The following is an 18,593-nucleotide window of genomic DNA, read 5'->3' on the forward strand; positions in this document are numbered from 1 at the left end:
TGTTTCTGATGTCCAGAAATCCATCTACTGTATTACCATGGTGCAGTCATGCAACCTTTCCTCATTTGCATAATTTGCAGACTGTAGTTTATTTTATTTTTTACTTACAGAGATGATCTTAGACTCGCATAGACTATAAGTCTCATTTGCATATGTAACAAAATTACATTATAAAAATAGATAGCCTATTAATGAAGCTAGTTTTAGGTCTCCAAAATAATCATAACCATGTTAATTGAGGGATCTCCATTTACCTCGTCATCATCGATGATGTCCCTGGCTGACATTTCCACACACCTCTTCATCTGCTGCACAGGCACAGATTCTGAGACCTTCTAGAACAGGGGCCTATTTTATTGTATTTTTTACCTTGCATGTCTGATTACAATTGGTAATGTGAAATAAGACTGAAAAAAGGCTGAGTTATTTGTGTTTTGTTCAGAGCACACACCTGACAGAAGACCATTGATTTTAAATATTGATGATAGTTAAATAAACTATTTTAATTGTAATGCAACAGATGCATAATTTATGTATGTGACTTTGTTATGGTCCGACAGGAGATATATACTCGGCCCTTGGGTGTTTTAATATTTTCTAATGTGGCCCACTTTGAAAAAGGTTTGGACACCCCGTCCTATAGAACAGTGTGACATGCAATACCTCTTCTTGCAACCACATTTGATGAGATGTTTATTGGTGCTTACCACTGCTTGGCTGGGACTGGGGGGTACCATGTTGTGACTGGCATCATCGACCTCCCTCTGCCACAGAAGAAGTGAAGAGTGCAGGAAGAGTTTAGCAGCACAAGCATGGCTGACCAGGTGGTAGAATTGAAGGATTACAGGTCCCTGTCTGCTCCAGTACTGAATTGATTGTTGCTCACCGGCCAGCCACGTGCCCTCTTCACAGTTAGTGGTGACCTGCTAGGCACAGAGAAGAGAAGCAATTTTGACATAATGTGTACAGTATGCAAATTATGCTAATAGCAAATGTTTAATGACTATGATATTGGAAGACATTTATCGATAACCCAAACAGACTTTCTTCAGCCAGTCCTGCCTATAAAATAGGCATGACCGTCTTGTCAGTCTTGCTAAAGAGAAGACTAACAGTTGGAATGGATTCAGCAATCCCACAAACCCACACAAGCACATATTGGCCAACTAGTATATTTTTCCAGTTTTTCGCCCATGCAGGCCCTCTGGGTAACCCAACTTTGATTGGTTCCCACAAAGTTTCACTGAGGATTTGGGTGGAACTAATTGAGAGTGGATAGTTGCGACCGTCAGGTCGCACTTTACTATCAAAACCACCACAAAGTGTAAGTAACTCCGTCCGTCCCTCCGTCTGTCTGTCAGTCTGTCTGTCACACCTCACACGTCACACTTTTTCCCTGCTTATATCTCCGCAACCGTTGCCCCGATCCATGCCAAATTTTGCACACATGTTCCTTGGCTGCCAAACTACAACCTCCAAGGACCCCCGGAGCTCCAGGGACCCCCAGGTCCCTGGGGGACCCCCAGATGTAAAAAATGACCAAATGCGCAAACATGACCAAATGACCACCCCAACGGGGCTGCTCACGGGGAATTCCCGGGGACCACCGACTCCTGGTGCTCCAGAACGGATGCAAAAGTGGTGGCGCCCCCAGTGGAGGACCCCCTACACTGCAGCTCACATAAAATGCCGTAACTCCGGCTAGGAGCGACCGGGACAGCCGGGGGGCCGGTACCTATTCGTCCGCCTTGCCGGCACGGAGACCCCACCCCTCATTTCTCACATGGCCCTCTTCTAGCGCCACCATGAGGCCGATTCTTGCAAAACACATTTTTGGACACTGCTCCTACAATTTTCGCCCTAAAATCACGCAAATCGGTACACAGTATGTCTACACTCATCCCATCAACATGAATCTGTCCCATATAGCGCCACCTCCAGGCCGATTTTTAAAAACACATTTTTGGACACTGCTCCTACAGATTTTGCCCTAAAATCACGAAAATCACTACACAGTATGTCTACACTCATGTCATCAACATGGATCAGGAAGATTTTGGCAAAACACATTTTTGCCCTATTTGTGGAGATAAGTGACCTACGGTCGCTTATCTCCCGATTAGGGAGCCTTACTGGTACCATATATGAACAGAAAGCTATTGGCAAGCAATTATTTTGAAGATGGCTAAAAATGTTAAATTGCGTGATTATATTGTAGTAGGACTATTGATTTGCACACCAGCATGACAAAGGTAGGCTACATATACCAGTAAGACTCCCTAATCGGGAGATAAGCGACCGTAGGTCACTTATCTCCACAAATAGGGGAAAAATTTGTTTTTCCAAAAACTTCCGGATCCATGTTGATGACATGAGTGTAGACATACTGTGTAGTGATTTCCGTGATTTGAGGGCCAAAACTGTAGGAGCAGTGGCCAAAAATGTGTTTTAAAAATCGGCCTGTAGGTGGCGCTAGAAGAGGGCCATGTGAGAAATGAGGGGTGGGGTGTCCGCGTTGCCTTGGCGGACGATTAGGTACCGGCCCCGGCTCTCCCGGACGCTCCTAGCCCGAGTTACGGCATTTTATGTGAGCTGCAGTGGCAGGGGGTCCTCCACTGGGGGCGCCACCACTTTTGAATCCGTTCTGGAGCACCAGGAGTGGGTGGTCCCCGGGAATTCCCCGTGAGCAGCCCCGTTGGGGTGGTCATTTGGTAATTTTTGCACATTTGGTATTTTTTTTACACCTGGGGGTCCCCCAGGGACCTGGGGGTCCCTGGAACTCTGGGGGTCCTTGGAGGTTGTAGTTTGGCAGGCAAGGAGTTTGTGTGGAAATTTTGGCATGGATCGGGCCAACGGTGGCCGAGATATGAGCAGGGCAAAAGTGTGACGTGTGAGGTGTGACGGACTGACGCGTGTGACGTGTGAGGTGTGACGGACTGACGCACGGACACCTCGAGCAGCTTTCTGTAGTAAGTGCGACCTACGGTCGCAATTATGATCACTATAGTAGTTCCATTGTGATCCTTGACCCCCAAAACACAGGTCTAGACACCTTATTTGTTCAGCTACCAGTAAGACTCCCTAATCGGGAGATAAGCGACCGTAGGTCACATGTATACACAAAGAGTAGGGAGCAGTGTCCCCAAAAAATGTGGACGGATCCATGTTGATGACATGAGTGTAGACATACTGTGTAGCGATTTGCGTGATTTTAGGGCAAAAATTGGAGGAGCAGTGTCCAAAAATGTGCTTTCAAAAATCGGCCTGAAGGTGGCGCTAGAAGAGGGCCATGTGAGAAATGAGGGGTGGGGTCTCCGCGCCGCCGAGGCGGACGAATAGGTACCGGCCCCGGCTCTCCCGGTCGCTCCTTGCCCAAGTTACGGCATTTTATGTGCGCTGCAGTGGCAGGGGGTCCTCCACTGGGGAAGCCACCACTTTTGCATCCGTTCTGGAGCACAAGGAGTCGGTGGTCCCCGGGAATTCCCCGTGAGCAGCCCCGTTGGGGTGGTCATTTGGTCATTTTTGCACATTTGGAAATGTTTTACATCTGGGGGTCCCCCAGGGACCTGGGGGTCCCTGGAGCTCCGGGGGTCCTTGGAGGTTTTAGTTTGGCAGGTAAGGAGTGTGTGTGCAAAATCTGGCATGGATCGGGGCAACGGTTGCGGAGATGTGAGCAGGGCAAAAGTGTGACGTGTGACGTGTGACGGACTGACGTGTGACGTGTGACGGACTGACGCACGGACACCTCGAGCAGCTTTCTGTAGTAAGATTGATTGATTGATTGAAGACTTTATTAGAAGTTTGCATAGGAAAAGGTACAGTTTCATGACGGTACAGTTCACTGGTACAAGGTCTACTAAAAGGAGATCCATGAAAAGACTAAGCTTATTTCCACTGGAAACCATTTAAGTATCTCATATAACATTGAATGACAGACAGATAGAACACAGTACTATGCAGTAGATATGTAAAGAAAAACAAAACAAAGACAGTAATTCTTAAACAAACAGTATATACAAAGAAGGGGCAGGGGAGGGTAGGGTTGGGGCTAGGTTCATTATTACCAGTTGCGAACGGCTGCTGCCTGTAAGTGGCTTTTCAGGGCAATTTTAAAGGATGCAAGTGATCCACACTCCTTTATGGCCTTCGGTAAGGCTTTCCACATTTTGGTGGTATAGCAGAAAAAAGAGTTTGACCCTTTGTTGGTTTTGACTCTGGGTTGAAAGTGATCTGTGGCGCTGCCTCTGGTGTTGTAATTATGGACATCCTTAATGTTTATAAAGTATTTTGACAGGTACTTGGGTATCATAGTGGTGTAGTGTATCTTGTACACCAGGCCCATTGCAAGCTGCTGTACTCTGTCATCTACTCTGAGCCACCCCACTCTTAATTGGTGAGTAGCGGTGAGGTGAGTCTGATAGGGAAGGCTAAGCAGGACCCTAATTAGTTTATTTTGGGCTGTTTGGAGTTTAGTTTTCAGGGCTTGTGGGGCGTCACGATACCATACGTGGACTCCGTAGTCAAAGAGGGGCTGGATTATTGCACCAGCTATGGTCTTCAGTGTGTTAAAATTGACCATCGGGGCTATCCTCTGTAGGAAACGAGTTCGTTGGTTGATTTTATTTATTACTTTAGAAGTCATCTTTTCACTGGAAAGATTAGCTTCCAGGATACATCCTAAGTAAGAGATTTCGTTTTTTCGTGTTATGACCTTGTCACCCACTTTGATTGTGAAGTTATCGACCTTTTTGAGGTTATACGGTCGCAATTAAAGTGCAATATTGGCTGAGATATAGTGAAATTCGATTACAACGTTTTAACATAGATGGTTTTCTACACCAAAATCTAGAGACACTGCTTAGAACTGGGTTTCCCAAAGTGGGAGCCGTGGCACCCTAGGGTGCCATTCCAGGGGTGCCTCAGAATACTTAGAGTTAGATAACATTTGGAAAAATTGGAATTCATCAATATCACTGCATAAATATCACTTCACTAGTAACAGTCCCCCTCTCCCCCCCCCCCTCCCCCAGAAAAGGTGGTTAAACGTCAAGTATAAAGTTATTTTCAGTCAGTTCTGATGGAAACGGATACTTCTTCATTATGATGTAAATATTCAAAAAGTTAACAGTGTAATTCAGGGGTGCCATCATGGATGAAAAGGTTGTTTACAGGGGTGGGTCAAAAAAGTTTGAAAACCCCTGGCTTAAGAAGTTCTATTTCCCTCCGGACCATGTGTGCCAGTGCCCTGCTCATCTTGGCCCCGTGAGGCGACACACCCACATGCTCCTACGCAGTGGCTCTGCAGAGATACAGGCGAGCTGAGAGAAGAAACAAACAACTCCCATCTATTTGACCAGTGGCAGCCAAGAAGACAAGAACCTTTTTTGTTTTATCTTTGTGACAGTCTTCAGGTCAGGGCCACAGCCTAGGATCAAGTCTTTTAGTTGTCCAGTCAACAAGGAAGGCAGCAACGATGATGAGCAAAGAGGAGAAGCCCACCACCATGGATGGCCCACCTGCCAAGATGAAGACGCCCAGGATGCCCAAGTGTTCCCGGTGCCGCAACCATGGCTTCGTCAGCCTCCTAAAGGGACACAAGCGCTTCTGCAACTGGAGGGAGTGCTCGTGTAACAAGTGCAAGCTGATCACGGAGAGACAGAGAGTCATGGCCGCCCAGGTAACCACCTGTTACTTTATTATAGCCTATACAAGTGGTGGGGAAAGTATACCCACGTGTTTTTTACTTGAGTAAAAGTATCAATACTGCAAAGTAGAAATGCTGTGTTACAAAGTATAAAGTCCGGAATTCAAACAGGTCGAGTAAAAGTGCGAAAGTGTTGCTGGCATCAAAGTGCAGACTACTTGAACGTCTTGTTGAAGTACGAAGTACCTGAAGTAAAAGTGCAAAGAAAGTTTGAAAATAGCAGATCTACAAGCTCACAACGCATCTCGTCACTACACGTTGTGAGCTTGTAGATCGGATGTTTTCAAACGACCGAGGTTTAAAATATAGTGCTAAAGTGGGTGTGTTTTGTAATATAGTTGTTTATATACTGTAGCTACCTGCAAAGTAACAATAACATGTTTCTAAAGTTCTCAAATAAATGTAAATGTAGTGGAGTAAAAGTACAATATTTGAAAACATGTAGGTATACTATATAGCCTATATAATGTTAGCTAACATTAGCAAAGTTAGTTTATAAACAACTGGCTTGTATTGTAAACCACTATGGAGTGTTGATCAAAACGTGTTCCAAGCTCTATGCTTAGTTCATAAACTGTTGAATTGAACACATCTTGTTTAGATAATGTTTCCAGATAAAAGTATCAGCTTTATTTATCCACCATGACACATTTCATAGTTTGCAGTGTCAGTTTATCTGATGAGTGATGACAGGCAAGTTTATTAAACGATGGCATGCAACTTTGTGTCAGCCAGTGGTGGAAATAGCTACTCACATTTCTTACTGAAGTAAAAGTATCAATACTGCATTGTAGAAGTACTCTTGTTACAAGAGTCAGGAATTCAAAATGTACTTAAGTAAAAGTACAAAAGTATTGGCATCAAACTGTATTTAAAGTAGGCTACCAAAAGTAGAAAGTAGCCTGCTCATTATGCACCTTTTCCCATTTCAAGTTTTCAAATGTATAAAAATCTTTTGAAAATGGCAGATCTACATTGCAAGCTCACAATGCTTGGCATCGCTGAAGTGGTAATGTAGGTTTTGTAATAATAAATCAAAATCTACTAAAGTAACTAAAGTGTTCAAATAATTGTAGTGGAGTAAAAGGTTCCCAACCTGTGAGTCAGATTTTGGGAGGTCCCCAGATGACTTTATGTGCAAGATAATTGTTTTCTCACTCAACAGTAAACAAACCAACATAAAGTTTAAGTGTATAGAGGGTATCTGCACAATTCTAAAGTGACAATTTAAGGTCAGGACTTTTACATTTACAAATTAAACATTAGCCAAATTGTCAATTATTAAAGGCAGAAATTGTGAAAATAACAGATCTACATGCTCACAACATTGTGAAAATAACAGATCTACATGCTCACAACATTGTGAAAATAACAGATCTACAAGCTCACAACGCGTTGCCTCGGCGTCATGAGCAAGTAGATCTGCTATTTTCACAATAAAACCGTCTTATACAAAATGTAATTCCTCAACTCTTAGTACTCGTCATGGGGTCTCCAGTTAAAATATGATTATTTTGGAGGTCACAGCCTGAATAGCTTGAGAACCCCTGAGCTACTGTACATGTACATGTATGAGCATGTTGACATGTAAAACACTGGTAACGCTGCTCTGAAAGGGACGTGTGTGGTCTTTGTTGAACTCCATCATGCCAGGTTGCCCTCCGCCGTCAGCAGGTCCAGGAGGAGGAGATGGGCTTCTTCAGCCCCGTGGTCCTGACTGGCTCTGATGTGAACGTCAAGAACGAGGTGGCAAACGGCCTGTTCTCTGGTGCGGGGGGACACCACCACCCCCCTGCAGCCCCCACCATCTCCAGCACCACCGGCTCTCCTCCCGCTGTCTCAGGTGAGCACCGGACAGGTGGAAAAAGAACTCACACGTTTTTTACGGAAGTCAAAGTATAGGGCTGTCAAAATTGTTACATAATCGTCTAATCGCAATTATTTGACATAATCGTGATTATTTTTCATAATCATCATAATCGTTTCCATGTTGAAAAATGTTCATATATTTTTTTTAAAGTCGAAAATAGTGGAAATAGCAGATCTACAAGCTCACAACACATCGCATCGCGACGCGTTGTGAGCTTGTAGATCGGCTATTTCCACTATCAATGTTTTTAAGTATAAGGTTGTCAAATATGTCAGTAATTTCTTTGTATATTTAGGTCATGTCATGTGTCATATCTACCATGTGCAACTTCAAAGCCTAAAAGTCAGAACTAGGCCTGGGGCGGTATGGACATTTTGTTACCGCGATTACCGTCTTCCCATTTACCGCCGGTACTGCGGTAATTACCGCACCCCCGTATCTATTAATTAAGGTTCGGCGATAAGCCAAAATATTGCAATCATCTTCCCAAAAGTCGCCTCTCCACAGTGGAGAGGCGACACAGCCTGACTGCCCGAGATATACTTCTCCGTACAGCACAGCGGGTCTGGCTTTCAAAGGAGCAGATCTACAAGCTCACACCACATCGCATCCGCGATGCGTTCTGAGCTTTTAGATCTGCACTGTCGGGTTACCATAGTAACGTAGGCTAGCTACTTGGGCTTTTCAGACACAAACAGTTATGTGAACAAACCAGAAGAGGAAGGGTAGTCAGATCGTGTACAGTGATTCTGTAAACTCACGTCACGTCTCAACTCTCAAATCACAGTGATTGAGTGCTGCTATATACAGGTTTTAGTTACAAGACTTGACAGAAAAGGTTATAAAATCGCCGACGCGCCGCTGGACGGAGCACAACGTGCGACGCGGTGTAGCTGGAGAAAGTAAAATAGTTTCATTTTCGGTTTTGTCCACGCGGCCCGCGCTCCGCCAGTAATCCGTATGAATAAAAAAAGATATGCCACAACACAAGGTATGTATTAACATCCTTGTGTCGAGTGGATTACAGAGAAAGTATATGCTGCATTGCTGCTCCGTCATAGAGTTGTGCTCCGTACTCTACTGCCCTGCGTGCACTGTGTGTGTGTGTGAGTGACGTATGTGGGCGGCTTCCAACGTGTGGTACACGGCCCAGAGCAGAGCGGCATGGAGCGCATGCGGTCCTCGCTTCTCCCCCGTTTTAAAACTCGCTCGTTCTCAATAAAAATAGCCTATTTTTTTGTCTTTTTTGACCGCGGTAAGGACCCTGACACCGCGGTAGGCCGCGGTATACCGCGATACGGCGGTACGGCGGTTACCGAACCCAGCCCTAGTCAGAACAGAAATGTAATTGTCAGCGACAAAAACACAATTAAATCGCTAATCGCAATTATTTGAGTGACAATTAATCGGCATGTAAAATGTCATAATTGTGACAGCCCTATCAAAGTATCAACACTGCGATGTAGAAGTACTCTGTTAGGGTGCACACACACCAAATATGGTCGCCAGAGGATAAACTATTTTCGTGCGCATGCTGACTAAAAACGCACAGAAGCGTATTATGTCCCAAAGCCAGTGCTGCGCCTGTCAGTCACTTCCAGAACCCTTCCCATTCCACCTTTGACTCACCCGATTGGACAGAGGGGAAAAACCAGAGAATCTATCTTCTCCAGCATAAACACAAGGTCTGCGCAGCGCGCAGATATCCTCCACTGACATGAAACCGCCACCCTTCCCATTGAAATGCATTGGCGGAACGCGGATTTTGGTGTGGGTGCAGCCTTACAAGTAGAAGTCCGGAATTCAAAATGTACTGTGTAAGTGCAAACGTATTGGCATCCAAATATACTAAAGTTAAAGTATTGGCTATTTTCAAATGTGCCAAAATGTCAAGTTTTCAGATAAATGTAATGAAGTAAAAGTACAATATTTTGATCCAAGATGTAGTGGAGTAAAAGTAAAAGTAAAAAGTAACTTTGTGGTTTTGTAGTGGTAAAAGTATTGGAAATTACCTCAAAAGTGTACTTAAATACAGTACTTGCACCACTGGTGAGCACTCACTCACTCACTCACTAAAATGCTTTCTCTCTGAGAGAAATAGTCAGTGAGTCACTAACGTCATCACCTTATGATCACCCCACATCGTTATTTCAGTTGTCACACCACCTTCAGCATGCATAAAACCATGTTTGGACCATTTATTTCCAAGCACTATGTCAGATTTTCACAACAAGTTCCCCATTCCTAAGAATGAATGTTGAATAGTCAAACAAAATGAACATTGCAGTGTAATGATAATAGCTCAACCCCCACAGTGCCCCCTACTTTTTTCCCTCTTCACTAAAACTAAAAGAATAATGGGCATTGTGGGCTTGTAGATCTGCTATTTTTGGCTAATGTTCCCCTCAGAAAAGGAATTCTAACTTCAAGTGGTTCATGTAAAAGGGAGAAAAAGTGTTCCTGTCACAAACATTTGGTGTCCTCCCTGTTGTAACTCTGAGGACATCCTAACCCCCTGTTGAACACCCCTGGCTTAGAGCTTTGTTACCATCTATAGGTTTTACTGTGTACCGGGCTGGCAGCTATTCTTAGGACATTAAGTATGGTTGAGGAATGGAAGAAAAAGGAGAGGCAAATGGCTGAGTGGATAGAGTTGAGTCTGTTCTCTCAACTTCTCTGTGTTCTGATAGTAACATCAGGTGCTTGAATACTGACCCGGTCAAGGTTGCACATTTGGCTTCTCCAAATTTGTGTGCGTGCTTTGGTTACAAGAGAGCAGAGGACAGGAGATGGAGGGGAGTTGACCACTCGGTGATACCTGAATGTGCTACATAGAAAGTCCTCCTCTGGAGCTCTTGTTACAAACAATGTAGGACAAGGGGAGTCAAGCACTCCACGATGACAGAGTGAGGACGGCAGTTTTCATTATCTTTCTGTCCCATAGCCCTTGTTATCTCTGTTAAGATGGAAAAAAGATCAGGGCGCCTGTCGGAGAGAAATGTAGTCTTGTTGATGTGGAAAGCCCCACGGATGATGAATATCGATTTGAATGGCAGAGTTCTGTCCGGAGTTAGGACACTTCTTCACTGTGTGATGATGTGTGATGCAGCAAGGCTGGTGCTTGGTGGTGCATGTGATGCTGGGTTCAGTGATTGGCCACAAACCTCTCCCATCATCTCTAGATGGTGCTGTTGCCAATAGTTTGAGACATCCGTGTTTTTCCCACTCAGGATCTTCCATTGAATTGACAGTCAAAGCATCAATAGAAAGTAAGTGGTCTGGTAGAGTTGACCATACTTTGGAAAATATGTGTAGGCAGAGTGTGAAATATCTTGTGGCAATCAGGAAGTCCCATATGGCAAATTTAGCATAAGAACATACTTTAACCACAAGAACCCCACTTCCCTAGCATTCAGTTCTCCGGGGGCAAACATTCTGTGAAAATAGCATATCTATACATGCTCCCGACACCTTGCAAAGCGGTGCGTTGTGAGCTTTTAGATTAGCTATTTAAGGCAAAAATAATTAGTGTAGAGTGAAAACAAGAGGAGGCTTAGTACAGAGACCCCTGGGGACTACGGTCAACCAAGTAAATAGAGTTTAAGTGATGGTCAATGTAGAAATGTCATGTATAACACTCATATTATACTATTTTGGTCTCTTTTATTGTAGCTCATATACACGATCATGTCTCTTGGAAAGTGAAAGGGACACTATTTATTTAGACTGGTAATGTATTATTACGCATTATTATGACTAATAACCATTATTTTATATTAAAAAATATTTTTGAAAATGAGTGCAAGTCTTTGAATATTTTGACCTGATTCTATACTGTAAATGTCTCCTAAATCCTAAAACAGGTTTATGAAAAACCTATGTTTCTATGTCAGTGGTGCTCAAACCTTTTCATGTCAAGGACCCCCCCAAATTATATGTATTTGGCCACGGACCCCCCCATCCACAAATATTTAGTTCCAGGGACCTACAGAAGCAACATTTTAGTAAAATAGAAGATCTACAAGCTTGTGAGCTTGTATATCTGCTATTTTTCAATAGTTAAAGCATGAAATAATCTCAATGTGTTAATAAGAAGACTATTGTTGCTGCTGCTGATAAGCTGTTGTCTTGCGTCCAGGGGGGAGCCGCTCCACGCTGACCTCCAGCCCCTCTGCCAGGGGCCTGCAGGGTCAGGCTGATCCTGCTGACCTGTTTTCAGACACCTCCTACTACAACTTCTACCAGCCCTCCCGCTACCCTGCCTACTATGGCAACCTCTACAACTACCAACAGTACCAGGTGACCATAAACAGACGGTGAATTATCAAAGACGGCTAGAGCTGTGTCATGATTTACACATTTTCAATTGGCATTGAAGACTGGAACAGATGGATTCAAACTTGTCGGCCCATTCCCACTGGGCCAGATAATAGATAAAAAAATCTCTTTCTTCAGATAAAAACAATCTCTTTCTCCATTCAAGTGGATGGTAAGATACAGATAAAAAAAAATCTGTCACAGATTTTTTTTAAAATCAGTAAAAGCTTACAACGGCCCATCTGTAAAAGCTTACAACGTCCCATTCCCCAGTGGGCATTAATTCCTGTTTGCCATTTAGTCTTCATAATCACAACCTGCACAGGGCAGATTACTGACATATTTAATAATTCTATACTTTAATTTATCTATTTTTGAATAGCGGAAACAGCTTATCTACAAGTTTACAAGGTGGGACACATTGTAAGCTTTTAGGTCTGCTATTTCTGCTATTTTTCACATTTTTCCACATGGTAACGATTATGACGATTACCGGTATGCAAAATAATTGGGATTATGTAAAATAATTGCAATTAGACGATTACGTAATAATTGTGACAGGCCTAAAGATGGGTCACACATTCATCTGTTTGAAATCAATTTCAAGTCAAATGGTGAGCGTTTCACTGAAGTTTATTGAACAGTGTGTGCACTGTGCATACATTAACTGGTACAGTCGCCATCCCCCTGGCAGAATGGTGTCAGGTTAGTATTATGAATTGTGTTTTGGAAGTTGTTGATGTTGGACCTGCGTGCTCGCTGCAAAGAGTCTGTGTTTTACTTGGCTCGCTTCAGGAGATGATGATTCTGCAACCGTTCCAAGCCACTGGATGAACAGAGCAGTGCGGGGGTGGAGGATGGCATGCATCTGCTTTAAGCTGGGATACAATTCAAAATATTTTTTACATTGTTGTATTACATCAAACTGTCTGGAGCTGCAGCTACTGTACGTGCCTTTACCACTGGCCGTTCCCTCAAAGCTATACAAGCAACTGATTTAGATGGCCAGCAAACTGGCACAACCTATACTGTATTTTAATCTGGTCAGAGTTCCTTTTCAGTATATCCTTGGGAGCCATATGACTTGGATTTCTGAAGGCACTCTTCTCCCTGGGAATCACAGTTCACCAGATGTAGTGGCCTAATAGACTTAAACGCATGGAGTTTTGCGGTTTATATCAAAAGACAAATGGAAACTGATGCTTCTCCATTTGAGCCTCTATGTTAAAGGAGATAAACTTATGCCAATTTTCCACTGCACGGCACCAACTCTACTCTACTCGCCCTTTTGGTTTTCCATTGGAAAAAAGTAGTACTTTTTTGGTATGTCAAGGTTCCAAGCAAGCTGAGGCGATATCAAAAGGTGACATGAAACATTGTCCGAAGGAAACCTATCAAAAATAACTTGTACTCTTACAGTATGTAGAAGATGTAACAATATAGAACAACCTTGAACACTGCAGGCTACGGAATAGTCAGAGAGAATAGCCACTTCTGCTACCAGGTATTGTTAACAAACCTTTTAACTTGCCATTGTAAATGTGAAATCAATCAATATTGAGCAGATTCATGGTCTATTTCTCCCTTAAAGGAGTAGTTCACCCCCAAAATGTCTTTTTTTCTATTGATTACTCATGCCATGGAGAGTAGAGTTCAATAATATTTTTTGGTTTTTGTCGCATTCCTAAGACAAAATTTTGATTTGAGTAAATTTACCCCCATTGATTCCGGATGGTGACCCGTTTCGAAACGGGTCACCATCCGGAATGAATGGGGGTAAATTTATTGTTATCACATTTTTGTCTGATGGGAGGCCATTTTGAATGGCCTCCCATCAGGGCTCCCCGCCAGAAGCCTCCATAGACTTCAATGTAATTTATAGTGCACAGAGCATGCACGCCCATGCACAGATCATGCACCATGTTTGTGCAGTTTGTTCACAGCTTTCAAACAAAAAAATCAGATTGGAAATCCGTTCAGGCATTCTTGAGATAATAGCCATTATGTTTTACATGTTATGTAAACAAAGATGGCCGCCCTGTTTGAAAGATGGGGTTATATGGGGGTGGAACATGCAAAATCGCGATTGAAATCATGTTTACTAGATTTAATGGGGTCCAAAAATAATTTTTCAAAAAAAAAGTTTTCATTTTTTTTTTTTTTCCAAAACTTGTCATACTAGTCATAGGCAGAGTGGACACACTTATATAACTCGTCAAACTAGTCATAGGCAGTAAATGAGTTAAATATGTTTTGTTGGACTGTATAGGTGAAGTAGGGATACTTTCCTCCATTGTTCTTTAGCATCACTGCTTTTCAATGCGGGCGGGGTCAGGCGAACCCTATGGGTCCTTGAGGGGATTACAGGTTGTCCCCAGCAAAATGAGGAACAGTTTAAACACTTAAACTCACATTCATTCATCAAACACTTATTTTTCGGCAATTCTATTAATATATTTTTTAATATCATATATAAAACCTTTAAGTTTGTATATATCTTTTAGTTTATATTATACTCACATGGTCACATAACATTAAGTGTTGATTGTTGTCCATGATTTTATGGTTACAGTTTTATAACTTTAACCTTCTCAGTCCACATAGTTACCTTTCGAGTGACATACATCAAGGGCGATTTGGTGTGCAGTAGTAGGCCTATTAGCCTCGAATTTGAAATATTAAAATAACTTTTTGGAGACTAGCGACAAATCGATTTTTCGTGGCATCCCTAAGAGTTGTCACATCATGTAAAGCCTGCTAGCTAGACCTTTATGAATATGATATATTGAGTCACTATTGGAAGACTTTACATTACATTTTGTGAAACACCTGTGACCTGACTGACCATATCAAATCCAGGCCATGTAGCTAACATCAGTAGTGAGCTAATGCTACCTGACAATGGCAGTTTTGGTTATTTGGCCTAACAGTAATTGTGGGTTTAGTTGGCAAGGCTTAGCTGGTGAACAAACCTTTTCCATTAATACTATTACTTGTAACTATATACTTGATTAAACGCCAGCTGCCCGATAGTTTGTCTTACCTTGTGTATTACTAAAGTAGCTACTAACTACTAAATTGGCAGTGATGAAAAATGTACATTGGAACTTTAACGTCATTCACTGACAAAGATAATGTCCTGACGTATGGGGATATAAAATGCATATTTTACACATGCTCTGAATAGAAGGTATTTCCTCAGTGAGTCTAGTGATATAAAAATATATTGTTTATTCTCACTTTGTGTTTAAAGAAATATATTGTTTATTCTCACTCAGTCATCATATGACGAGAAAGAGGTTGAACTCATAACACCTATTTAAAGCTATCACCTTTGGATGATCATTAGGAATGAGACATAGGCTGGAAATTATATGGGAGCTCCCATCTAGCCTAACCTAAGTGCAAATGCACGCACACGCGCATGCACACACACACACACACACACACACACACACACACACACACACGCATATATAATGATTTATAACTAAATGTATCTCTATTGTGTCAGATGAGATGAGCTTGCGCACGAGGCAAATTAGGTCCATATCTCTTCGAGGAGCCTCTGTTGAGGTGCTTTATTTTCATGATGAGGGTTTTGTAGCAGCAGCTCTCTCTCCACACTCCCCTAGTAGCAACATCCACGTCTGGGGTCACTGCCTCCGCTAACCTGCCAACGTGCAGCTCAGACCTGAATTGCAAAGGTTAATGGTATTGTCTGTCGGCAGCGGCACAAACCGCTATGCCTCGGCGCTTGTCAGAGAGAGAGAGAGTGCATTAATGCTAATCAGTTAGCGCATTTAGCATAATTTTGCCATCCTCTATGAATTATGAATGGGCTGCTGTGTTTTTGGTGAAGTTGTCAGGATGAGAGTGTGCCAAGCGGTCCCATTATTCAAATTCTGCTGTGTGAAAGGTTATCTTGTTTATTTTTAGGTGCCTCGTTTGACTTTTCGTCCCTAAGTTATATGTTTATGAATAGCATAGTGGTTATCCTCCAAGCTTTAGTGCTTCCCTGTTTTAGTGCCACAAGACTGAGAGTAAAGAGATTGATTCTCAGATTTGAATCAACACCCAGGATTTGTCTGTGATTACCAAGTTTACCTGTGCAAGCTCTTAATGAATCTGAATCCAGAAATGAATACATCTATTAACAGAACATCTCAAATTGGGGTACGGGGGACCCCCAGGGGGTTCCAGGGGGTCCCCAGCAAAAATAGATAGCGTCAAAATATGTGTTCGGCATGGTGAGCTTGTAGACTGCTATTTCTTTTTTTTATCCTGGAAAAGGAAACTTTTTACTGACACAAATCTTGTATGGAGGTCCCTGGTACAAAATATTTTCAGATGAGGGTCCGCGGCCAAACACATATTCATTTGGGGGTCCTTTGCATGAAAACGCTTGAGAACCACAGATTTAAATCACTTCTCTGCACTGCTACTAAACACGCCCAGGGGCGTCACAAGGGGTAGGAAAGTACCAGGCCCTAGTAACTTTAGCTATTGAAAAATAGCAGATATACAAGCTCACAGCGCGGCACCGAGTGCCGCGCTGCAAGCTTGTAGATCTGCTATTTTTGAAAAGTCATGAAAATGTGCGCAAATCTTTGAATATATGTATTTTTTAAGTGAACATTTGTAACTCAAATTTTGCTTCTGGGGGTTCCCTGGAACTAAATATTTTGAGATGGTGGGTCCTTCACATGAAAATGTTTGAGCATCACTGACATGGAAACATAGGTTTCTTGGCACACATTTTCACGATTTTTCAAAAATAGCAGATCTACAAGCTCGCAGCGCGGCACTCGGTGCCGCGCTGTGAGCTTGTATATCTGCTATTTTTCAATAGTTAACATTCATGGGGGGGCCCGCAGTGAATCCTTGTACCCAGGGCCCAGAATTTGGTGTGACGCCCCTGAACAGTGAACACGCCCCCCACTCCAGAGGAAACAGTGTGGTCTTTATCAGCTCGGGGCCATCTCCCGCCCTCTCCCCGTCCTGGGCTCTCCACTCAGCGCTGTTTGACTGTCATGCAGGTGGAGAATGATAATAAAAGGGTGGTGCAGCAGAGTGCTCCCAGACATGAGATGGTGCCAGATAAGAAGACAGGCCATGTCAGGGTGGTAAGGAAGGAAGCCCCCCCTGGGAGTCCAAATTAGGCTGGAGGGGGCAGATGCGTCTAGTTCAATATCATTCTCTTTCTCATTAAGAAAATAAGGAATCCAATCCTCTACTGTACACATGCAATTATTTCATGTGTGTGTTATTAAATGTTATTAAGTGTGTGTTCATACAAAACACACACACACACACACACACACCCACACACACACACGTATTGTTAATCACATGAACCCTAGCATCCCTATTCTGGGCATGTCATAATAGGCGAACGTTCGGTTAAACGCAGCAGATCTACAAGCTTGCGTATCGCAGTGCGATGTGTTGTGACTTGTTACTGTAGATTGGCTATTTTCTGTGAACAGATTTGGTGTAGAGGGAAAAAAGGAGGGAACAAAGTATAGACCCCTGAGGGACACCGGTCAACAAAGTGGTTTAAGTGAGTCATTTTATACTTGGAATGACAAGATGTGAGCTTTAAAGTTGAGGAATATGTATATTGCTTTAAGTGGAACAATCACTTCATCCTTAATGCTACAGACTCCAAAGAAAAAATGTGTCCATCAGGCCTATGTTTTGCACCTTGTCCGTCCGTCCGTCCGTCCGTCCGTGTGTCCGTCGGTGCGTCCGTCGGTGCGTGCGTGCGTCTGTGCGTCTGTCCGTCCGTCTGTCTGTTAACCAGCTAATCTCCGGCGCCGTTGGCCCGGTCGCTGCCAAACTGTGCACAGTGCACACACACTCCATGGATGCCAGTTCAGAACCTCTGCCCCACATTCTTCACATGGGCCTGTTCTAGCACCACCAGGAGGCCGATTTTTTGCAAAGCTAACTTTTGGCCGGTACTCCTACAGATTTTGTAATCACACAAATCAGTAGACAGTATCTCTACATTCATGTGATTGACATGGATCTGTCCGATTTTCCATGTTCCATCCAGATTGGCTAAGATTGGCTTCCAAAGTTTGCAGGATTTTTTTTTTAAATGCCTCAAATCATGCACATTCCCACTAGGTCAAAGAACAAATGCCACTCTTTTCACATTGGCCTGTTATAGCGCCACCAGCAGGTCGACTTTGCCAAACTCATTTTTGTAACAAAATGCCTCAAATCATGCATGCAGCGTCAGATTGCCATTAAAGGCCGAAGAAGATATGGCACCCTTTTCACATTGGCCTATTATAGCGCCACCAGGAGGCCACAATAACATACCTGACCTGGTGCAGACCTGTGCTCGGAAGAGCACTGCTTCTAGTTCCATTTGATTCAATAGAGAATTACGTACCGTAATACTTCTATATGAATGAGTCATGTTGTTGTTACCCTGTGACGGTAGTCGACTACTTGTGTAAGCATGACAAGACTTGACCTAGACGGTCGGGCAGCTTCCACCAATGCTAATGTTTATTTTTGGTATGTGTCCTGTAAAAAATGCAAGCTTGGTGCATTTTCAAAATTCCCGTTCCAATCTCTATTGTATTTGTCAAGGCCCAATACAAGAGCAGAGTGTAGCTTAAATAACAGTTTATAAAGCTGTCGGGGAATTGATGGCGTGGACAATATGGGGTGACATATTACAGG

At 43.1% G+C, this 18,593-nt stretch overlaps 1 protein-coding gene across 1 annotated transcript; it reads left to right on the plus strand.

Annotated features, from left to right (window-relative positions):
• Positions 1-5,473: 5,473 nt before the first annotated feature.
• Positions 5,474-16,919, plus strand: dmrt1 (doublesex and mab-3 related transcription factor 1; the record flags this gene model as incomplete). Its single annotated transcript, XM_080738672.1, has 4 exons — positions 5,474-5,677; positions 7,358-7,547; positions 11,713-11,873; positions 16,839-16,919. The coding sequence occupies 4 exons, from the start codon at positions 5,474-5,476 to the stop codon at positions 16,917-16,919; spliced, it is 636 nt and encodes a 211-aa protein (XP_080594798.1).
• Positions 16,920-18,593: the final 1,674 nt, after the last annotated feature.

Source organism: Nannobrachium achirus (genome assembly GCF_963921795.1).
Source record: "Nannobrachium achirus genome assembly, chromosome: 12".
Lineage (NCBI taxonomy): Eukaryota > Metazoa > Chordata > Actinopteri > Myctophiformes > Myctophidae > Nannobrachium > Nannobrachium achirus.